Source organism: Rattus norvegicus, chromosome 5, assembly GCF_021556685.1.
Source record: "Rattus norvegicus strain SHRSP/BbbUtx chromosome 5, alternate assembly SHRSP_T2T, whole genome shotgun sequence".
Taxonomy (NCBI): domain Eukaryota; kingdom Metazoa; phylum Chordata; class Mammalia; order Rodentia; family Muridae; genus Rattus; species Rattus norvegicus.
In genome coordinates, this window is record NC_141538.1 from 159,368,741 (window position 1) to 159,392,142 (window position 23,402).

The window sequence follows — 23,402 nt, forward strand, 5'->3', positions numbered from 1 at the left end:
GAGACAAAAGCTCAGTTTCACTTTGACAGGTCAATGCAGGCCCAGCTTTCTGGACCCTCTGTAAGGTTACAGGGTTGGCCAGGCCTGGGGCCTCTCTCCAAAGTTTTTTTTTTTTTTTTTTTTTTTCTTTTTTCTTTTTTTTGGAGCTGGGGACCAAACCCAGGGCCTTGCGCTTTCTAGGCAAGGCTCTCTACCACTGAGCTAAATCCCCAACCCCCTCTCTCCAAAGTTTTAACTGGGAAGGACCAAGTTTTGTGGCTGTTGACACCCAGAGTCTTACAGGATGCTACTGGACCATACTTGGTTTCTCCCTGACTGTCACTGGCCAGTTCCTGCCACTCTAAGACATGCTTCTTCAAGTTCAACAAAAGAATTTAAAATTTCTCAGCAAGAGGTTGCCAAATGTGTGTGTGTGTGTGTGTGTGTGTGTGTGTGTGTGTGTGTGTGTGTAGCTCTGGCTGTCCTGGAGCTATGTAGATCAGGTTGGCCTCAAACTCAGGGATCCCTTCCAGGGTTCTGCCACCAGTCCCACATGGGATGCTTCAATATCACGAAATAAAATCACATAACAATGACCTCGGTGTTCTATTGGTTCGAAGTAGGGATTCCATTTGGTAATAATGAACACCAAACTGCTCTCTACTCCACCAAATCCCTCAAGGTAGTGCTCCTCAGGTTACATTCTGTCACAGCCTCCTGAGTCCCCTGCAGTGTTTCACCCCCCTTGTCAGACCCTTCTGGGTCCCTTGCAGGGTTTGACCCCTGCTGAGCCCGGGGGGTGGGGGGAATACACGTGGAAGCCTTTTGTTCCTAACAAAGAAACAGCCAGGCCCGGGTAGACACACCAGGGTGATTGATGGTCAATTCGTTCCTGCCTTTTGTTTTTTCCCAGTCTTTTGTTCCTGGGATTTAGGCTGGTCTTCCTGGATTTCTACCTAGTAAATTTGGGGCATGTATTCAGTCTTTTGTTACTGAAGCCCACGGTGCTTCCCAGACTTTTCCACCTGGTCAACTTGGGGTATATATTCAGTAAATAAAGCTACAAAATGGGTATTCTTTCTTTTTTTTTTTTTTTTTTAAAGATTTATTCATTTACTATATATAAGTACACTGTAGCTGTCTTCAGATACACCAGAAGAGGGCATCAGATCTCTTTATAGATGGTTGTGAGCCACCATGTGGTTGCTGGGAATTGAACTCATGACCTCTGGAAGAGCAGTCGGGAGCTCTTAACCACTGAGCCATCTCTCCAGCCCTCTTTCTTAATACGAATAACCCGAGTGTGTTTTTTAATCCTGCAGGCTTACGCCCGGTTCTCAGTGCCGTGTCGGTGTGGGCATCGACAACATTCCTAATTGACTTCATCCCCGCCTCACCTCAAGCTGCTTCATCACCATGGTCAGCAGCTCAGGTCACCCAACTCTAGAGAACTGTACTTCCAGACAAAGCTGGGAGGTAGCTGGTGCTCTTTGCTCAGCCAAGTGAGGTCTCAAAAAGGCTCTGACGCCCTCTGCTGGCCTCTGTGGGTACAAGGCACATGTGCTGCTCACAGGCAAAAACAAAATTATAAAATAAAATGGAGGGCAAACTGAGGAAAACACCTGACACAGAAAAAAAAAGTGCAGTGGCCATACCTCCAACAAGGAGACATCCTAGATCCAGAACCCAGGCCTGGTTCCAGAAGCCGAGCACTGACCTCAGAATAGTTTTAAAAATTAAGTGGGGTTGGAGCGATGGCTCGGTGGTTGAGCATTAGTAGCTTTTTCAGAGGACCCTGGTTCAGTTTCTGTCACCCACTTGATGGCTCCCAACTGTAATTCTAGTCTTGTGGGATCTGATGCTCTCTGTGTCCTCCTCCATGGTGACCAGGCACATGGGGTGTACAAGCCTATATATTCAGGCCAATACCCACACATACAGAAATACATGGACATGTTCTGTGTCGGTGTGCACAGGTGCAGGTGCTCAGGGAGGCCGGAGGCACTGGATCCGTGGGAGTTGGAGTTAAAGGCAGCTGTGACCTGCTGGCTGGGTACCTTTGCAAGAGCCGTGCACCCTCTTAAAGGCTGAGCCATCTCTCCAGCTCCGCAGCGCTCCTGATACCCAGTCTCGTGATGTGGTGCGGGCTGGTCTGGAGTTCACCATCTTCCCACCTCCACTTCCTGATGCTGAACTGCAGGTGGGCACTGCCACACCTGGCGGACTTTAGTTACAGGGACCCTATGGGAAGGTCTGCAAATTCCAGTTCTCACCCTCCGTGCACACAGAGGGCACTCGCTCAGACGGGCCCAGCCCTCGTGTTCTCAGTGGGCAGGATCCTGCAACCCTGCTCCTTTCCCCCCTGTGCTGGTAAGCAGACACTGTGACCATAAAGCTGCCTCTTGTCTAGAACCTTCAGGCATCAACATTTTAAAATGTTTTTCTGCCTGGCCTCTGTACCTTTCACACTTGGGCCTGTGTGATAGGTCTGCGGAGACACGGTTCTCCATAGCTCTGTGTACTGAGGTTCTGTACACACTCACTCTCCACTAGTCACTTCTATAGACACAGTGAGAGACGTGCTATTCTTAGAGTGGAAGGTTCAGGTTCTCCTCTAGGTGACGGGATGTCCAAGAGCTGAGCAGCCATGCTGCCAAAAACATAGCCATCTGAGATGTAGTACAGAAGTAAAAACATTTATTTTTTTTTCCATCTTTAGAACTCTGGTCCCACAAGGTCAGCAGTCTTGACCCTTCATAAAAGAAACCTTTTAACTGAAGGGAAGGTTAAGTCTATAAAGAAACTAGGAAGTTCACTGAAGAGACAGTAATTTCTTATAAACCACTACTCCTGGTGGCCACTTCTGGCTGACAAACTCTCTCTGTCACAGTCTCTGAAGGAAAGGAAGGAAGCATCTACAGGTATGTTCCTCCAGAAGCCATCCGGGAAAGACAAGTGGGCCAGCTACACCATGAACCTGTGAGCCCAGAGCAGAACCAGAGGACAGGCAGCCTGGCCCAGTCTGTAATGCTTCAACTTCCCACAACACTGTGCAGTTGGCTTCCAGAGCCTGCCTCACCTGAGGTTGAAAGTCATAAAACCAGGTATGCAGGCTGCCCTCCCACTGCTGCCTCCAGGGCTCAGGGCAGGGAGAAGGGTGTGTCAGAGGCCTCGCCCCGGAGGGTCCTCACAAGGGTACATTAGTGCAGGTCAGCATATTAGCAGAGTAATGTATTAACATTTTCAAAAAAGCTGCTTAATCCTTCCAGGGTCCCCCGACGGCCCATTCGAGCTGCAGCTCAAAGACTTGCTAGCAATCAGGAAGGCCTCCTCTGGGAGGTACCTGACAAAGGCTACTGTGGACGGAGTGCAGAAGTCCCTGCCCAACAGCAAAGCTGGGACACCTGCCAACCCGAGAGGCAGAGCTGAACCCAGGCCATAAATTCAATCCATTCTGGGCTTTGGGGGCTGTGTTTAATAAGGATCACTGGATGGAAGAAGGCAGGTCTGGTTGTCTCCAGTGGGGAGGGTGATGAGCTTGGGGGCCCTGGAGTGTTTGCTCCTGTTTTCTGCCTGAGCAGCACTCGAGCCCCAGCAACAGTGTGGCACAGTGCCAACTTACTGCTTCTTATGCTCAGGCTGTCAAGACAGCCAGGCAAGGAGCCTGGGGCCAGCCAGGAAGGACTATCTGCCTCCTTCCGTGGGCCAGGGTGACGCAGCTCCTTCCCAGAAGTCGGCTGAGGAAAAGGTTACGTAGGTCAAAACTGGACCCAGCCAGTGCCTGGCTGAGACTGGCTGGAGGGGGACCTGTGAAAAAGACAGGGAGGGTGGCAGTATCCAGCTGTTGCAGAGCAGACAGAGTGGGCATCTTTTGGGGCAGGAGCTCTGAGCAGGCAGTCCTCAGATGGCCTGTGTGTGGAATTCAGCTGTCTTTTCTTTACAGAAAACAGACCTGTGCTGACAGCTCCAGAGCCTCCCATATACCGATAACAGGAACCTGGCATCTTCCCACACTGACCCCAAGGACAGCCTTAAAGCTCAGAAGATGTCTTGCCTCAAAGGTTCCACGAAGATGGTCCTGGCCTAAAATCTGAGTCTTGATTCTTGACCCAGGACAACACTTGGTGAGAACTGGACAAGTTTGGGGCTGGAGGTCTTAGGCAGTGCAGAACAGGGAAAAGCCTTTAGAGGCGGAAGGCAATGCCACCTAAGGCAGGGCTTTGCCCTATGGCTGCTATGGAAATGTCTAACCAGAGCAGGTCCAGCCAGCAATTCCAGGGGTCTCAGGGAAACAGCTCTGGCCCCACCCAGCTCAGAAAGCTCTCCTTCTCACCCTGTGGACTTGGTGAAGTCGCCCCAGATATCAGCAGTGGCAGCGGCAGCAGGCTTAGATTGTGGCCAGAGTTCTGTGGCACCTCCTAGTGATGTCCCCAAGTCCAGTGAGAGGGAGAAAAGAAAGAGAGTCAGAGACGTCTTTCTGGTGGTCTACTCATTAAACATGGCCAATCTTAGGACCCCAGGCAGCTGTGACACAAAGAGACATGTTATAGGAGCAAACAGCTCCAGAGAGGGTCATGTTGCCACCAACTTTTTCATAGGCTCTTGGTGGCCCCTAGAGAGAAAACAGGAGACACATACAAGGTGGTGGGAAGGGTGCCAGGGGGAGTGAGTCATCCTTGTGTCCTGCCCTGGCTTTTGGAGTGAAGAATGCCCACCCCCCCAAACCCAGAGCTCCTTCTAGAAGGCTGCAGAACTGTGTGGACCAACTGGTTAGAGCTATAGGCCACATACTACAAGGACAGCCTTCCAACTGAGGCCACACAGAAGCCGACCTTGAACCTCTCTCCATAGGGGTGGGCCTAATTTTGGCTTCCTGGTACCTTCCCATGCTGCCCTTGGCCACACTGCCATTTTTCCTCTGCTCTAGGCTGGAAAACCAGGTAAAACCAAGCTCCCTGATGGGGCACTTGAGAGTTTGCTGAGGGCTGAGTGTGCATTATCTCATTTGAAGCTCAGCACAGCCCTAGGGAGGTCAGGCCAGGATTAGCTGTGTGCTGTGCGGGTCGTCTGAGTTTGCTTTTCTCCTCTCTCTCCTGCAGTTGACAGGACTACTGCACAGTGAGCCTGTGAGCATGCTCACTGCAGGCCACGAGCACTGGGACGGAAGCCGCAGAGAGCAAGGGCTCCACCTGCGCAAACGGTCCTGACGGGACGGTGCTACATTTGGGGTTTCAGCTTTGTTATGGCCTATGAAGGAGTCAAATGCATGTCCCATCTGTTTATCAGGATGTTACTCCGTCCATTCTAAGTCCTGTGGTGTCTTCGGGGCCTAACCTCCACATGCACTCAGGCAGGACCAGGAACCAGGGAAAGCTGAGACACACACAAACAAAGACCTAAGCTCCTGTCCCTAACGATGCCTAAGCCAGTGAACTAGCAAGCATGCTCTGAACATAATGCTGGAAGAACCATTTCCTAATCCCCAGCAGAGGCTAATTTCAACTCTGGCGCTCTCTTGATCAACCTCACAGGATTGAGGTTGGAAGCCTGATTTCCAGAGAGAGGCACCAATGTCAGAGACTCTGAGAACCAGGAGCACAGGAAGGCTTCCTGCCTAGATGCATCCATCCCAAACCTGCTGATGGTGCTGTGGAAAACCACTGCGGACACTCCCAGACTGGTGAGGGGGTGGAAAGAGGCCATCAGTCCAGCCCACAGGAAGCGGCCTCTCAGCCTCCCAGCACCTGGTGGTGGACCAAGAGCCCACACTGGGTCTCCTGCCTCGCTTCTACAGCTCGCAATGGCACGCTGACAGCTGCTTCCACCTAAGAACAGGACTTTCCAAAATGTGAGCCTCGCTCACACTTTTCTTTCTCCCTAGAATGCTACCAACCCTGCCACTGGCCTTCCTTCAGTCTGAGCTCCTCTGGAGGGTTCCTGAAACAGGGATGATCAGGGGCCCATTCCTTTGGCCTGTGTACCTGTGAGCAGAGACCACTGAGAACACACTGAGGCCCAGGCACCACATGCTGATGACCTTATGGTCACTGCATACCAGGACAAGTGCCCTGAAGGGAAAGGAGAAAGGCCAAGGGATAGAAGAACCTCAAGTGAGTGCAAGGCTCTCTGCTGCCACCATCTGGTCACACGCAGGTACAAAGCAAGTGTGAGAAGGAAGCCACACCACTACCGGAAGCAAAGCTGCCAGGTATGGTTGGACAGTCACTGCAGCACTCACCTGAACCAGAAACTGGCTGAACCAGAGAGCCCCCAGAAAACTGCTCTCCAGAGGGAGGGATGAGTGTAGACATCTTGCCCCCTGGAGGAGGGGGCAGCAGGCTCAGCCCTCCTGCGCTGGCAGGCCTGGTTCTTGGGGCCCCAGCTGCTCCTTCCTTCTTTCTCATGTTCTAAACGGAAGAGAAAAATGAAAGTCAGCCACCATGCCAGAGTCAGCTGCACTGGAAACCCATGGGGACCTCCAGTCCCCAACATCTGCACAGTAAATGACGGTCCCAAACAGCAGCAGCATGGGCTAGAGCCAGGCCGCCCCATTTCCCATCTAGCACCAAGACGGTCAGCGTTAGAGCCAGCGCCTAATCTCACTTCTCACCAGGAAGGTAGCCACCAGATTGCAGCCCTACTCCATTCCATCCCACACACACAACCCGACTGGGAGTGCTGACAAGGACAGGGTAGACAGAGCATCATGCATGTGAGGCAAGGGAAGCTCTCAGAGGGCTCTGCCAAAGCATCCAAGGACATCCGCAGTGCAGCGCAGCACAGGATTCTGCAGCCCCATCCTGTGAGCAACAAAGACATGTGCTTGGCCATTCACAGCAGCAGTGTCTGGAGCTGACGCAAGAGGGAGTACCCCCAACATCCATCCTCAGTGAAACAGATGAACCGGGAGCACAGGCATAATGGCAGGGGCCATCACAGAGGGTGAACAACCACAGGAAGCAACATGGGTAACTCTTACGGCACGATGTGAATAAGGGGATCGTGTGTCAAAGTGAGTTAGTCTCCCACAACTCACAGAAACGAGGCACAGACCCAATCCAGGGCACTGGAGTCAGGGCAGGAAAGGCGTTCCCAAAGGGATCAGTCTTCTACTTCCTGACCTAGGAAAACCTCATGCTTTCACGGCCTGTAGGATGTGTATGTGTTCATACATGGGGATGAGGGTGCATGTGAGTGTGTTGGCCACAGGTCACCTAAGTGTCATTTATAAAAACATCGCCCACCTCTTTGAGTCTGCTTCTCTCACTGACCTGGACCTCAGCAGGTAGTGAGGATGGCTGACCATGAGCACCGGAACCCTCCTGTCTGTCCCCTAGGGCTGGGATTATAAGACGTGCTGCTGACACCGGCATGCTTATGTCAGTCTGGGGACTTGTATCCAGGTTCTTACACTCGCAAGGCAAGCATTTTACTGACAGTCATCATCTTCCCAGCCCTTACGCTGGGATTTGAAAACTTCACTGTGTTGTTGTGCATTTACCCTCCTGGTGCTTTTCTGTATACAACACCTCAGTACAACCTAACGAAGCAGCAAGCCAGAAACCAGCATAAGCCACACTGATGGACACAGCAGTCCCTGCTTGTAACCACAGAAGCAGCAGGGGTGGAAGTCCCAGCATCCTCCACATGCACCCGGTTGGGCCAGTTATTTCCAGTTCTCCTCCTGGCCAAGTCCCCTCCTGCCTGTGCCTCACTCTCTCATCTCTTACAAAGGGAAAGAAATGCTGCAGTCATAGGAGGTCACCTGAGAAACACTACCTGGCCCACAGCTGACGCTCAGTAAATGTTAGTTTCTTCCAAGCAAGAGAAAGAATCACAGTGCCACCAGTCCACTGGATTGGACTTGCATTTTCTCTCAAGGGCCAGCTGGCCAACTTCAAGGTCCCAAAGCATCACCAGCATGAAGCAGGAGAGAGAAAGAAATGGTAAGTAAAGAGGAAAAGCATTATTTCAGAGTCACACACTTTCTCCATACAGATCCATTTGGTCCGTGCTTCCCCCAAATGCCTCCCAACTCCACTGCCCCCTCCTCTCCAGCAGCCAAGAAAAGAGCACGTCCGGTACCCAGTCACCCTAATCTGCTTCTATTTGACAGAGCTGGCAGGGGAGGCTCTATGCATAGCCACACAGGAAAAGACTTGAGAAGCCAGGACAAAAGCACCAGCAAAAGCTGCCCCAGACTCCCAGCATCCTCCTTGTTGCCTTCTACCCGAGAGTGCTCCCAACCTTCCTTACTCAGGCATGAGGCCAAAATCGCTTGAGAAAAGCACAGATTCTCCCGACCCACTCCAACCAGGGTGGAAACACCAGTGCTGGTACTAAGTGGCCCCTCTGCTCCCTCAGGCCCGCCCTCAGATCACTGCTTCCAGAAAGTCTTCCTTGGTTTCCTGCATCATGGGCCATGTGCCCCCCAACCCCCACCCCCAGAGGCCGTAGTACCAGGGCATGTTCTGGTCAATCACATCTATGTATGGTCCACTCCACTCAGAGTGCCATGGAAGCAGAGACCTGGTGCCCTGGGGCGAGCCTGCCATGAGATCAGGCTACTGGATCAATTCTGGCTACATGGATGGACTTGAGCTAGGAAGGGTTTGGGGATTGGGAAAATTTGGGCTGGGTGGCTTCAAGAGTTACAACCTGGGGGTTGGGGATTTAGCTCAGTGGTAGAGCGCTTGCCTAGCAAGCACAAGGCCCTGGGTTCGGTCCCGAGCTCCAAAAAAAAAAAAAAAAGAGTTACAACCTATGGCCCACATTATAAATCCGTGACCCACAGAGCCTCATGAAGGCGGCACTCACTGCGATGTTGATCTTGATGGTCTGGCCCTCCTTGAAGCCCAGGTCCAACTTGGGGCCTTCATCTGGGTTCTGAGCTTGTTTTGCAAACTCGCACTGCTGCTTCACCCACCTGGGAGGAGCAGGGAAGAGTGGTGAGGCAGGACAGCAGCAGCCCCGCACTGCCCTGCACTGCCCTGCACTGGCCTGCACTGCCCTGCACTCACCGGCTACACCAGCACCCCAGGGAGCCTGTGCTGAGGCCCAACTTCCCAACCAGCGGTTTGGGCCCCCGTTTTGGCACTGTAAAGCATCTGCATAGATATCAGCTCCCCCATCAGCATGATGGTTTAGACCAGAGGTTCTCAACCTGGGGGACCTTCTGAGTGGTCGTCTAAAACCATCAGAAAACACAAACATTTACATTGTGATAACAGCAGCAAAATTAGTTATGAAGTAACAACAAAATAATTTTATGGCTGGGGGTCAGCACAGCATGAGGAACTGTAGTAAAAGGTCCCAGCAGTAGGAAGGTTGAGGTCTACTGCTTTAGATCCTAAGTTCTAAACACTGAGAACCAGATAAGCTCATTCGCACATGGGCCCAGGTGGGCGAGCAGCCCCTGGCGTGGTCCACACCTCTGGCTCCTACCTGGACACTCCTATGTGCTGAGTCAGGACAGGTGCCTAAAAGCAAGGGCCGCACAGTGCTTACTACCTTCCTACAATGCTACTGGCAGCCAATGGGACAGGGGTGACCACATGAATGGCCAGGCACTGTCCACCTACCAGCAGAAGCAGAGCCCTGAGGATGCTCAGTCCTTTCACAAAGGACACAAAAGCATCTGCAAGATGACCTGGAAATGGGGTTGGGGATTTAGCTCAGTGGTAGAGCGCTTGCCTAGGAAGCGCAAGGCCCTGGGTTCGGTCCCCAGCTCCGAAAAAAAAGAACCAAAAAAAAAAAAAAAAAAAAAGATGACCTGGAAATGTTAGTCCCACTTGTGACATTATAAAGGAGCAGACCCTTAGAGCCACAGGAGCCTGACAAGGACTCTGGCAGCTCAGGGGCTGCTGAGGAAAAGAAGGGACACTGAAAAGGCTAGGCCAGATGACATAGGCAGCACACAGCCTTGGGGGACAGCAGAGCAGAGAAGGCCACCCGGAGGAGGACTGAGTGACTGCTAGCAGAGAGAGCATCTCTGGACATCTTAACCAGGAAGAGCAGTTCACCTAGGGAAGAAGGGAGGAGGCGGAGATGATGACACATGTCCCCAAGAAGCACTCACTTGAAATGGTCCTGCAATGCCACGTTGAAGTCAAAGGCGTCCCCTCGGTCCCCAAAGCCAATCCCAATAAAAGCACGTCGCCCTAGGGGGTGGGGGTGACATCCGTCAGTCTCACGTTTCTGGAGGCAATGGTTCTGCTCACAAGAGCCCTGCAGACCCAAGCGTACCGTTTCCATCTTCAATTCGGATAACGAAGTACCTGCTGGAGTCTGTCACACTCTCCACAGCGGTGCCGGGAAACTGGTCCACTGGGGCCTGCGCAAAGAGCTCCCCTGTAAGTACAGGGGGAGGGCGGTGAGCCCGGGGCACCCCCTCCAGCCTGCTGCTATGGGCTACCAGGGCTTTCCTGTTACAAGCCATGCCAGGAGAGCTGGACAGACGGGCAAAGCCTTCTCCAGGATCTGATCAAATCTACTCTTGTCAAGGGACAATGCCAGCATGAAACAAGGAAGAGCAGAGCCATGACAGAGGCTTACAGGCCATACGCCCACAGTGTCAACAGTTTTTACTTAATTGACAAGTCTTTCCAATCAGACTACTTTAAAATATCCCCCATGTCTGGGGCATTATTATTATTATTATTATTATTATTATTATTATTATGTGATGGGTATAAGTTCTCACTACGCACCCCTGACTGTCCCAGAACTTGCTTACCTAGACCAGAGAGATCTGCCTGCTTTTGCCTCCGGGTGGGATTAAAGCCATGCCCAGCCTTTGCTTATCTTAAAGATTAAAACTTCTACCTGTGCCGGACCTCTGTGCCCACACAGTAACGCTAGGCTAGGGCTGCCACCACCCAGCTCAGCAGCTTTATCTACCACACAGCTCCACGCCTGCGGGTGATTGGCCCATCACAGATGTGTCGCACCTCAGAAAGGCCTGTCACAGAGGAGGGTTGTAAGAGGAGCCAGCAGGCCCTGGAGAAAGCAGAGCAGCCACGGTCCCACCAGAGAGTCTAAAACTCACTAGCTCAGTTTAGTTAGACGGAGAAGATGAGAGGCTCAAGCTGCACCCTTGTGCTGGAGCTGAGGCAGCTCAGTTGGTTATGTGCTCACTAAGCATGCATGGCTTTGTTTCCCAGAAGGCATTGGGAGGAGGGCACACCTATCATCAATGTACATGCTAGGTAGAGCAGAAGAATCAGAGATTCAAGGTGAGCTTTGGCTATGCAGTTCCAGGTCAGCCTAGCTTAATCAAACTGTCTGAAAAAGGAAGAAAAGGCACCCTTGTGTAGTATCACCCTGTGAATTCTGGGTTCCCACAGATCCAGGGGCTTTTATGCTGGTCACACTCAGAGGCGCTCTAATAGTGCCCTCAGCGATCCAACATACCCTTGTTCTGTTGTCTGAGAAAGGCTCTTCCCATGTTCTGGGATTAAAAGCATGACCACAAGGCACTGGCTAAGTCCCATGTCTTAGAAGTAGCTGGGTCACCAGCGATGACCTGAATGAAAATGGATGGCCTTGGAGCCGGCAGCTTCTTAGCAGCTTAGCCCACCCAGTTTAGCCCTTCAACACTTAGATGAACCCATTATCTTGCAGCCACGGTTCTGCCTTCTGCCGTGGCTCTCAGCGGTCTCTCTCTTCTGCAGGGGGAAGCTGAGGCACCTTAGCCTAACTGAGGTGCTGTGACTTTACCAGAGGTCCTGTCCTCCAGCTTGATGTAGGCCACCTTCCCTTTCGCAGTGATCCGCAGCCGGCCACTCCAGGATGGCTGGTCCAGTTGCCATTCTGAGGCCCTACAAGGACAAAAGACACTGAGCCTCCCGCTCCATGCCGGGAAAGAGAATGGGAAGGGCTCCTTGCTCAAGGACACGCTGGCAAACCTTTCTGTAAAAGCAAGGATGGTAGCTAACATCATCCAGGTCACACAGCCTCTGCTGGGCAACTGGACTACGCTGATGACGTAGCAGGGACACGGCAAAAAAAAAAAAAAGTATACACGTAGATGTTGTGTCACATACAGGGGCTAGTGAGATGGCTCAGCAGGAAAAAGGACCACTGCCAAGCCTGACAACCTGCTTTTGACCCCTGACACTTCACAGGGCAGCAGAGAACCAACTCCCACAAACTGCCCACTGACGGCCCTTCACATGGCAACACACGTGCACAGATACACACGGACAAACATAATTAAAACAGTTCTTTTCTGAAACGGGGGTTTCAGGGTGTAGCCCAGGTTAGCATGGAACTCCCTCTGTAGACCAGACTGACTTTAAACTCACAGAGATCCACCTGCCACTGCTTCCCGAGTGCTGGGATTAAAGGTGTATGCCATCACGGGGCCCACATGGTAGATGGGAGATCCAATGCCCCCATATTGCCTTCTGACCTCCATAGATGTGACAGGAATGTGCCCATACGGATAAACACAATAAATAAATAAATAAACTCTAAAAAAAAATCCTTATTACAGGGGCTGGAAAGATGGCTCAGTAGTTAAGAACACTGGCTTATTCTGATGACCCAATTTCAATTCCCAGCATCCACACAGCAGCTAACAAGGGTCTGTAACTTGAGTCCTACAGGCTCCCTCTCATCTCCTCAGGCACAAATGTGGTTTGGGCAGACAAAGCATCCATGCCCATACAAAAAATAAATTTAAAAATAAAAAATAAATTCTTGACAAGTATCTTCTGAGCTTGGCTGTACCTCAGTAACTACACAAAGTCTGAAGCTCATAATTTTTTTTTTTTGTTTTTTTGTTTGTTTTTTTTGGAGCTGAGGACCGAACCCAGGGACTTGCACTTGCTAGGCAAGCGCTCTACCACTGAGCTAAATCCCCAACCCCAATGAAGCTCATAATTTTTACATCATGAAATAGTCCTCAAAATCTCCAGTCATTTAAAGTTGTAAAAAAAAAAAAAAAAAAACATTACTCTTAGCTTGTGGTCATTCAAAACTGCAGGCAGCTGTTGCTTGCTGGTCCCTATTCTGAAGACCACAGACCTTCACCCAAATGGGATTTCCTTTCCAGCTTCCTTTCCATGGAGAAAGCAGCTAGAGGCCTATTGTTTCTGTCAGCCACTGTGATGCCAAGCTGGCCAGACCGACCAGCTGGGACCCTGAGACCACGGAGGACGAACAGAGGGACATGATCTTCAGTAGAAAGAGGTTAAAAGAGCATGTGTTTACAGGGGAGAAAAGAGTGGCTAGGACGAATATTCTGGAATGTGTTCCGGGTAGGAGAAATCAAGGACCCTCATCAATGGCTTCTTCGGCTCCTTTAAAAGGCAATAGTGTCCCCAGTTTAGTTGCAGCAACGGCAAAGAAAAAACCCCTGAACAGCAAGCGCCATGGGTACTTCCAGAAGGCTTTTCTGGGAAGTTCTTAAGCAGCTGTCAGCTCTCTAGAACTCTAGCCAGCAGCTGTGGCGGGTCCACACGGATGTAAGACCTCAGTTAACAAGACAGCAGGCTCAGTTTCTGTTCCTCTTACTGGCGACGCGGGCTTTAGATTCGGGCTAAGGAGTCCTAAAGGTTAAGTGCAGGGCTGGCGGTTTCTTCTGTATCAGCCTGGCTGGATACTTGGTGACCGCACCCTCTGGAGGACTAAGAGAAGCTAACCCCAGTGTACAGAACGAAGACCCAACAGATAGGGGGAGACAGCAAGTCTCCGGTTTAATAACAGAAAGGGAGACAGCTGGGGAGGTGGCTCGGTGGGGACAAGCATGTGCTGAGCAAGTTTGAGGACCTGAGTTTGGCTCTCTGGAGCCTAAAAGCCAGGTCTGGCTCTAGGTACCACATAGGACTGTGTGGGGCAGGACAGAGAAAGCAGGATCACTGGGCTTGCTGAATGCCTGGTCTAGAAGAAACAGCCAACTCCAGGTTCAGTTAGGAGCTACCTCAAGGGAATAACGGACGTTGAGAAAGCAAGACACTTGCTGGTCCTCCTGTGGCTTCTGAATGCACATACGTGGGCACACGCACCTGCACCCATATCATACCCACACACACAAAAAAAGCACAGGCAGTTGCAGCTTGCTGACCTCCATACTTGTTATTTTAATATCATTTTAAAAATTACTGCACCGACACAGTAAGGGTTCGATAAGATACCGGAAAATTTGCTGAGTCTGTGTTACCCAGCGCAAAGGGCAAATGAAGTTGGCCCTCCAACACACCTGTGGTACGGACTACCTACTGTTTCCAAACAACTCAGCCATACGTCGCCTTCAAGAGCCACCCTTCCTAAGAAGCAACACCCCACGGTGGGGCACAGGGCATATCCTGTGTTTTTCATCTTGTTCGGTTAGGGAAGGTATCCAACTTTGGATCTCCTCTCCTAGAATAGAGTCCTGGGTTCCCTTCCAGAGGCACTCCTAGTGTTTACAGGCATTTGTGTTTATTTGCCTCAGGTGACGCTTACTCAAGACGAGGGCGGCGGGGTCCTCCCAGCGGCAGTATGTTGTGATCGGGGCGAAACTGGGGTCAAGAGAGCCGGAGATAGGTACAGGGTCCCTGAGCTTCGTGGGACGGGTCCTCCAGATGGAGCCGGGTTCCCTCCCGTACCCTCCCGGTGTAGATTTCCGCGGGTGACAGGGTTTTCTGGGATCCCGTCAGAACTGTCGGTTAGCGCTGTAACACGACCCGTAGATCCCGCCGAGGGAACCCGCTGCCCTCTCGGGTCCCCAGAGCCTGGCTATGAGGTTGCCCGTGTCCTGCTGACGGCTCACGGCCAGCGACCCCTCCTAAATCTAGCCCGGATAGGAAGTAGCTACAGGGCTCCATCCATCCTTTCCGCCCCTAAACCCGACACTCCCGCAGCGCATGCCCGGACGCGGGGGGGGAGGTTAAGCCAGAAACGGTCACCTGTAACCACGGTTGGTGGCCCGCGGCGGGATGCGGTAGACATGGACCTCTGGCTTGACACAGAGAACAGACTCGTACTCGCTCTCCTCCATCTCTACCGCCGGAGCTCTCGGGACTTCCGGCTTCTTCCCCGCCCCTTCAGGACCGGAAGTGACGCGACGCTATGACCAGGTCCTGTCTAGATCAGAGGCTCCGGGCCCCGATCGCTCCCGAGTGCCCTCTGCCGGGCGCCTCAGATCAGAACGTGAAGCGATTGATCCCTGGTGTTGCAGGGCCTGAGAAGCTTGAGGTGCAGATCAGGGCCTAATCCGGAACCTGGTTATGGTTCAAACTCTATACCCTAGACCAGGCTGGTTGATATGAGAGAAGCCCTGCAGCCTTTCCCTCCCCCAGCCCTCCTCAACGGAATGTCCTCCTCCCTGCTAACCCCAGAAGGTTCTCAGAGGCTTCTGGAGAAATCTCGCTCCACAACTTTTTATAACCTACTATGTGCCCAAGGCCCCAGTGGCTTAGCTCGACAGGAGTACAAATTGAAGTTGTGAACTAAAGTTCCTGGGTGTCTTACTCGCTCTTCTATTGCTGTGAAGAGACACTATGACCACAGCAACACTTATAAATCTTTTAATTGGGGGCTTGCTTACAGTTTCAGAGGGTTAGTTCATTATCATGCGGGAGAGCATGGCAGCAGTCAGGCGTGATACTGGAGATGCAGCTGAGAGCTTTACATCATGATCCTGGTCGGGGTGGAAGGGCCACAGCACACAGCGGGTGGAGTGGGGGAGGGGAAAGGGGAAACGACAACAGTGACTCAGACCTGGCATAGGCTTTTGGAAAACTCAAAGACCACTTCCCACTATCACAGCTCTTCCAACAAGGACACACTTCCTAATCCTTCTAAGAGGTTGATCGCTTGTGAAAAGCTACAATATCGCAGCTTGGGAGCCGAATTGATTTTGAGCTTTCTTGACCCTCTAAAGAGCCCACCTCTGTATGTGACCTAAGATACTTGTGACTATTAGGTAAAGCCTTTGGAATGTCCAAACGCCAGCTTTCACCAATGAAAAGGCTTAGAATGTCATCAGATAGCATTTAAGGGCCATAAATGACACTTCCCGGCTTTGCTGTGACTCACCTGCCTGATGTCTCCACCAATGGTTTGAAAAGTGCCTCGGTTTATAACTGTAGCACTACTTAAGAGGACCTAGGAGGTGCGGCCTTGTTGGAGTAGATGTGGTCTTGTTGGAGTGGGTGTGGCCTTTGTTGAAGTGGGTGTGGCCTTGCTGGAGTGGGTGGGCCTTGTTGGGGTGGGTGTGGCTTTGTTGGAGGAAGTGTTATTGGGGGTGAGCTTTGAGGTTTCAAAAGTCAAAGCCAGTCCCAGTGGCTCTCTTCCTGCTGCCTGCAGATCCAGATGTAGAACTTTCAACTGCTTCTCCAGCCTGTCTGCCCCCTATGATGCCATGCTCCCTGCCATGATGATAATGGACTAAACCACTGAATCCATAAGTAAGCACATATAAAAGCTCTCTTTTATAAAAGTTGCTGTGGTCATGCTGTCTGTTTACAGTAACACATCACTGACTAAGATAGTCACATAAGATTTTCATGAAAGGGGTTGGGGATTTGGCTCAGTGGTAGAGCGCTTGCCTAGCAACCGCAAGGCCCTGGGTTCGGTCCCCAGCTCCGAAAAAAAAGAAAAAAAAAAGATTTTTATGAAATTGTTATCACACCTGGAACATGTATTCTGGTAACCCGAATCTGGGTTCTGGGCCACCGTCACTCCTATGACCCCAAAACAAACACTCTCAATTTTCCCTGAGGTGAGAGTTGCATTTTAGAGTCTACGAATTGAAATTTAGTAAAATGAGTCATTTAAAAAGAAGTCCCGCTTTCAAAGGGTGGCTTTCAGTGCTTGCCTAGCAAGCGCAAGGCCCTGGATTCGATCCCCAGCTCCGAGAAAAAAAAAAAAAAAAAGAAAAAAAAAAGAAAACAAAGGGTGGCTTTCACGTCTACATGACACCCCCAGAGTGATAGTTAACGCTTTCTTTGCTGTTCATTGTTGAACCAATAAAGTCTGTGAACCCTAAAAAAAGAGGAAAAAAAAGTCCCAGCTGGATGTGTAGAGCATGCCTGCAAACCCAGTGTGATGGGGCAGAAGCAGGAGGATGGCTACAAGTTCTAAGCATCATTTTTTTTAGCAATGAGGAGACAAAGGTGAAACTCTGTACCATCACCCTCAGCAGCCCTACAAGTTCCCCTAATCTTTTTTTTAATATTTTATTTACTTATTATATTTAAGCACACTGTCTCTGTCTTCAGACACACCAGAAGAGGGCATCAGATCCCATTACAGATGGTTGTGAGCCACCATGTGGTTGCTGGGATTTGAACTCAGTACCTTTGGAAGAGCAGTCGGTGCTCTTAACCAGTGAGCCATCTCTCCAGCCCTCCCCTAATCTTTTAGGGACCTCAGCTCAACCTAAACCAGGATTCGTGGCTTCCATATTGAGAATAACCAGGATTGGCCAGAATAACAAAGCCAAGTTGGAAGTTGCATTAAAGGTATTTTAATATGCTAGGCAGTGGTGGTGCATGCCTTTAATCCCAGCACTCAGGAGGCAGAAGCAGATGGATCTCTGTGTTCAAGGACAGCCTGATCTTCAGAGCAAGTTCCAGGACAGCCAGGACTACACAGAGAAACCCTGTCTCAAACAACAACAACCACCACCCTAACACAGACTTAAGGACAAGGATTTGGAGAAAGAGAGGCACTGAGAAAAGTGAGCCCCACACAGGGCATGGATGTGGGCTTAAATATTAGCTGTAGAAAGTAAGACATGTCATACCCGGAAGCAGCCCTGCAGCAGAGCGGGCAGCAATAAGTGGGGAGCCGGGGCAGGTGTCCGTAGTGCCCCCTCCTGGGGAGGTGGAAGCAGGTAGTGGAGTACACATCCTGGTGTAAACCCTGTGGCTTTGAGGCAACCTACCTGGAGCTGGCGAGTGTTGTAAAGGAGGAGCATCCGGGCATTGAGACTGAGTCGTGACTTGGTGGGGGGTGTGTGTGTGTGCAGGGGCCTTCGAGATTGAGATCAATGGGCAGCTGGTGTTCTCCAAGCTGGAGAATGGGGGTTTTCCTTATGAGAAAGATCTCATGGAAGCTATCCGAAGAGCCAGCAATGGAGAACCCTTAGAAAAGATCACCAACAGCCGGCCTCCCCCTGTCATCCTGTGACTAAAAACGACTCTTGGAAGCTTGGTTCTGGGGTTTAAACCTTTGTTTCCTTGTGATTATGCTAGGAACTCCCTCTACCTTTAGCCCTTCACTTAGCCCTAGGTAGCTAAGACCCAGACCTCACTTTGTCTCTTTGGACACAAGAAGGGATTAGACATTTCTATGGTCTAAGGAAGGAAAGAGATGTTCTCCGTGGACATTACCACCTCCTCACATCCCTTTCCAGGGATCTGTTCCTTCTGCAGTTTGGTCCTCTCCCCAGCGCGGCAATACCTTTCAGATGCCACAGTTGCTTTAACTTATGTCCCTGAGTCCCGGGCAGTGTCGACTCTTGGCAATAAAGAGTAACTACAAAAAAAAAAAAAAAAAAAAAAAAAGAAAAGAAAAGAAAAGAAAGAAAGAAAGGAAGAAAGACAGACAGACATACCCAAGGGAATGCACTGCCCCCCGAGGGAGAGTCAAAAGTAACTGTTTTAGAATTAGCCATATATTTCATTTTACTATCTCTCAAGTTATATCTTAAAAGATTAATTCTTTCTCTTTTTAAAAACTTGTTTTATCTGTACCGGTGTTCTCTTGCATGCATGTCTGTGTACCTACCTCCTGTGTTCCTGGGAGGCCAGAATAATGGGCATCAGATCCCCTACAACTAGATTTATGGGTGACTGTGAGTAACCATGTGGGTTCCGGGAATTGAATATGGGCCCCAAAAGCAGCAAGTTTGGGGACCAGAGGGATGGCTCAGCAGCTAGGACACTTGTAGCTCTTGCAGAGGACATAGATTCAATTCCCAGTGCTCACTTGGTGACTTGCATATTGTGCACATAAATTCATGTAGACAAAACACATAACAAAGTAAGTAAATCTAGTTGTTTTTAAAGGACAGCAAGTGCTCTTAACTGCTGAGCCATCTCTCCAAATAATTTCCCCCTTATTTCTCTCTCTGTGTTGGTAAGTGAGACTATCAGGAGTTCTTAAAGATGCTCCCGACAGGATTATAATCTGATAGGATGAAGCCAGGACTCACTGTGATTACACAAAAGGTTTGGAGGATATATGATTACACTGTGAACCCCAAAATTGTGAATTGGAAAAAACTGCTTCTTGTAGTGTGGTTCAGCCCTAGCACACACCTTTAACCAAGAGCTCCCTGTAAACAGGGTTAAATAAAGTCAATCATAGGTCAAGAGGCAGAGCAAGCATCAGTTGACAGGAAGTGAACATAAGAAAACACAGGAAGTAGAAAGGAGTCGAAGATTCTTTAAGACAGTGTGGAGAGCCTGACGAACCGCCCCTCCTGCCCATTAGTGCTGTGGAAGAACGAGCCACTTCCTTTCTGTGTTCTCCGTAGACCCGTGAGCAGGGACGGCCTCGGTATGCAGAACGACGCCGGCGAGTTTGTGGACCTGTACGTGCCGCGGAAATGCTCCGCGAGCAACCGCATCATTGCTGCCAAGGACCACGCGTCCATCCAGATGAATGTGGCCGAGGTTGACAGGAGTACAGGCCGATTTAATGGTCAGTTTAAAACCTACGGCATCTGCGGGGCCATTCGCAGGATGGGCGAGTCAGATGATTCTATTCTCCGATTGGCTAAGGCTGATGGAATTGTCTCAAAGAACTTTTGAGCCAGAAGAATCGGGAATAATTTGTTATAAATAAAAGTGATAATAAGTACCTGTGGGGGGGGAAAAAAGACAGTGTGGAGAAAGAGAAGGAGCTTTTTCCTTCTGGGACATCAGTGGAGTGGGAAGATCAGTAGGGTGCTTTCTCTGCCTCTCTGAGCTTTAAGGCTTACACCCCACTGTGACTGCTGAGTCTTCACTGATAAAATCAAATGTTTGGGATTTTGTTTTGTTATATATATATTTTTAAAGAACAAAAAGGTGGGCTGGGGGTTGGGGATTTAGCTCAGTGGTAGAGCGCTTGCCTAGCAAGTGCAAGGCCCTGGATTCGGTCCCCAGCTCCAAAAAAAAAAAAAAAAAAGAAAGAAAAGAAAAAAGGTGGGCTGGAGAGATGGCTCAGTGGTTAAGAGCACTGACTGCTATTCCAGAGGTCCTGAGTTCAAATCCCAGCAAATCCCAGCAACCATATAGTAGCTCACAACCATCTGCGATGTGATCTTGGCGCCCTCTTCTGGCGTACAGGCCTATATGCAGGCAGAACACTGCATACCTAATAAATAAACCTTTAATTAAATTTTTTAAAAAAGGCGTTTTACACATCCTTTTCTGTAAATGGGGATTTCTGGTAAGAAACCATATCCTGCAAACCTTTTGTGCAATCAGAGTGAGTCCTGGCCTCATACTATCAGATTATAACCCTGTCCAGAGTATCTTCAAGACCACCTGATGGCCTCACTTAACAAAAGAGAGAAAGGAAGGGGAAATGGTTTCTGGTTCCTAGAAAATTGGGTTAGAGCTGGAGAGGGTGCAAGGCCTTCAGTCATTGGTAATTGTGCTAGAATTCTTGTTTCCTCGCTAGTGAGAGGATTTGGTTGGATTCCAACTGAAGGGCCCCTTCCTCACGACCCCCTTTCTATCCTGCCTCAGCCTTGTCTACAGAGGAAGTTCAAAGACAAGCATGGGCTATAGTCAAGACCCTGTCTCAAAGAAACAAGACAGAAACAGAGCTTCCCACCGTGACCTGATGATCTCTTTGTTTTTCTTTTGGTCTGGGGTGGGGTTGAGGCAGGGTCACAAGTGTCTCAGGATAGCCTTGAACACCACAGTCTCCTGTCCCTAGCTCCCAAGTACTGGGAGTCCCCCAGTGTACAGCTTCCAGCTTTAAGATGGATTTCCCATACAATAAGGAATCGTGGTGTTAAATTCCAAATCTCCTTTTTCTACCGTTCTCTCAGCACATCTATTTTTATTGAGCGTCTACAGTGTGCCAACTCTTCTCTGGGGTACTCTAATGGCAAACCACAATTTCCTGAAAACCCTCAACTCCCTCTGCTCCCCCAACCCCGCTTTTTTTGGGAAGGACTCTGTAAGTTCTGTATAATAGGAATAGCCTAACCTAATTTATTTGGGGAGGAGTGCTGGGGACCCAACCTACAGCCTAGTACTTGCCTAAGCAACCAAGTTAAAGTCCCATATTTTTTTTGGAGGTGACGGTAAGGAGTTTGTGTGCCTCAGGTTGGCCTGAGTATATCGTAGCAAAGGCTGGCCTTGAACTCTGATAATGCTGCCCCTGCCCCCAAAAGTGCTGAGACGCCAGGTGCATGCCATGTCTCGTTTATGCAGTCTGCAGATCATTCATGCCAGACACTCTACCAGCTAGCTACATCTACATCTGCTAATTGTGGTAAAATATACATACTGATTTTTTTTGTAATTTTTAAATTTAAATTGGGGTGTGTGTGTGTGTGTGTGTGTGTGTGTGTGTGTGTGTGTGTGTGTGTTGCAGTTCTGAAATAGGGTTTCTTGCTTGGAACTTGCTCTGTAGACCAGGCTAACCTCGAACTCGGTGATCTGCCTGCCTCTGCCTCCCGAGTGCCAGGAAGGCACTCCCCTAAATTTAAATTGTATGTGCATAAACGTTTTGCCTATATGTATATGTGCGTACCACGAGCTTGCCATACCTAATGAGGCCAGAAGAAGGTGTCAGATGCCCTGGGACTGGAGGTACACATGGTCATGAGCCAGCCTGTGAGTGCTGGGAACTGAACCTGGGTCCTCTGGAAGAGCAGCCAGTACCTTTCACTGCTGAGCCATCTCTCCAGCCCTCCATCAGACGACTTGAACTTTTTTTTTCCATACTGGGTGTTGAGCCCCAGGGCCTCAGGCATCTAAGCACACACGACCTCTTAGCACCACTGTGGCCATTTTTAGTATCTTATTGTACTGCTCACATAAGTATACCATGTCCACAATGCTGTGTAACCACACCACAAGTTCTACAACAGCAGCTTTACACAAAGTGATAGCTCCCTGCCCCTTCCTCAGCTGTCACTGTCCACCCTACTTTCTGTACCTATGCGCTTCCCTGCTCTAGGCAGCACACATAAACCACCATCAAACAAGCCTTGGCTATGTAGCTGCTCTACGTCACTTCCTGTGATGTTTTCAAGACTCGTCCATGTTGTAGCACGTGGTTTAACTTCATTCCTTTCAACAAACGGCCAAGTATTTTCTCACTTTATGTACATGCTGAGGCAGAGAAGAAGACGGGAAGTGCTCGCTTCGGCAGCACAAATACTAAAATTGGAACGATACAGAGAAGATTAGCATGACCCCTGCGAAAGGATGACATGCAAATTCGTGAAGTGTTGCATATTTTTACAAAGCAAAAAAGAAGGAGGAGGAGGAGGAGGGAGAGGAGGAGGAGGAGGAGAAGGAGGAAGAAGAGGAGGAAGAGGAGGAGGAGAAAGAGGAATAAGAGGAGGAAGAGGAGGAAGAGGAGGAGGAGGGAACACTAGGGAGATAGAGGAAGGGAAAGGAAGAGTTCCTGCCCCCTGTGGATGTGATTTTGTTTCTTGCTCACTTCAAGTCAAGAGTTCCAGCACAGGCAAAGAAGATGGCTGAGGAGCATCTGTGAAGGGAAGGTTACCGGACCAGGACCACTAAGGAAGCAGGACAAAGCCTTTCAAAGATGAGAGAGGGGCTGGAGAGATAGCTCAGTGGTTACATTATAACAAACAGAATCAGATATGTTCTTACATATGAATCTAAAAACACAAGCAATGAGAGGGAAAAAGAGCTGGGCTCTGGGTGTCCACGGAATCCAGCACTTGAAACGCAGAAGCAGGAGGATCAGGGGATTGGAGTCATCCTGGACTACTTAGTGGGTTTAGGGCCAGCCTGCGATGCATGAGACACCGTTGGAGAGAAAGAGAAAGAAACTAAGCAGAATAACTAGGGTTGCTTTTCAAATAACAGAAAGCAAAAATACAATCCAAGGAAGAGGAGAAAGTCAGTGCAATCATACAGAGCATGAGAGACTCGTAGCTAGAATGTATAAAGCAAGAGAACACGCCCACTGTATAAAGTGGGTGCAGTGGCTCACGCCTTTAATCCTAGCACTCTGGAGGCAGAGGCAGGCAGATCTCTGTGAGTTCAAGGCTAGCCTGGTCTACAAAGAGTTCCAGGACAGCCAGGGCTACATAGACAAAAACAAAGAAACGCTCGCTATGGAATAAGAATTAAAAACCGTGAATGGCAGAGACTCTGACCACGTTTTCTCCAGAGAGACTTCATAACCACACACCGTGAGCTTGCATCTTGGCTACTGAAGAGCGAAAACAGGGACAGGCAAGGCATAAGAGAGGGGAGACGGGGCTGGAGAGACGGCTCTGCAGC

General features: G+C 50.0%; 1 protein-coding gene, 1 long non-coding RNA gene, 1 other non-coding gene and 2 pseudogenes across 12 annotated transcripts; 4 read left to right on the forward strand and 1 right to left on the reverse strand.

The window, feature by feature from the left end:
• Nucleotides 1-2,654: 2,654 nt before the first annotated feature.
• Nucleotides 2,655-15,016, reverse strand: Necap2 (NECAP endocytosis associated 2). 9 transcript variants are annotated; one of them, NR_174159.1, is given in 8 exon segments: nucleotides 2,655-3,786; nucleotides 4,313-4,397; nucleotides 6,218-6,386; nucleotides 8,797-8,905; nucleotides 10,058-10,139; nucleotides 10,257-10,329; nucleotides 11,698-11,798; nucleotides 14,871-15,016. NR_174159.1 is itself a non-coding variant. In NM_199096.2 (8 exon segments), coding segments are annotated over 8 exon segments (726 nt in total). In that variant the 5' UTR covers nucleotides 14,914-15,016; the 3' UTR covers nucleotides 2,655-3,737.
• LOC148006131 (uncharacterized) lies at nucleotides 3,656-11,796 on the forward strand. Of its 2 annotated transcripts, XR_015621295.1 has the most exons (3): nucleotides 3,656-4,103; nucleotides 5,079-7,925; nucleotides 11,652-11,796. It is a non-coding gene; the product is annotated as an uncharacterized LOC148006131 (long non-coding RNA). The 2 variants fall into 2 exon arrangements; XR_015621294.1 differs by lacking the exon at nucleotides 11,652-11,796 and having other exon boundaries at nucleotides 5,079-8,705.
• Nucleotides 15,017-15,033: 17 nt separating the features above from the next.
• On the forward strand, nucleotides 15,034-18,192 carry Mien1-ps1 (migration and invasion enhancer 1, pseudogene 1; annotated as a pseudogene).
• Rps21-ps1 (ribosomal protein S21, pseudogene 1) lies at nucleotides 19,433-19,776 on the forward strand (annotated as a pseudogene).
• LOC120103386 (U6 spliceosomal RNA) lies at nucleotides 22,278-22,384 on the forward strand. Its single transcript, XR_015621618.1, has one exon. It is a non-coding gene; the product is annotated as a U6 spliceosomal RNA (small nuclear RNA).
• Nucleotides 22,385-23,402: the final 1,018 nt, after the last annotated feature.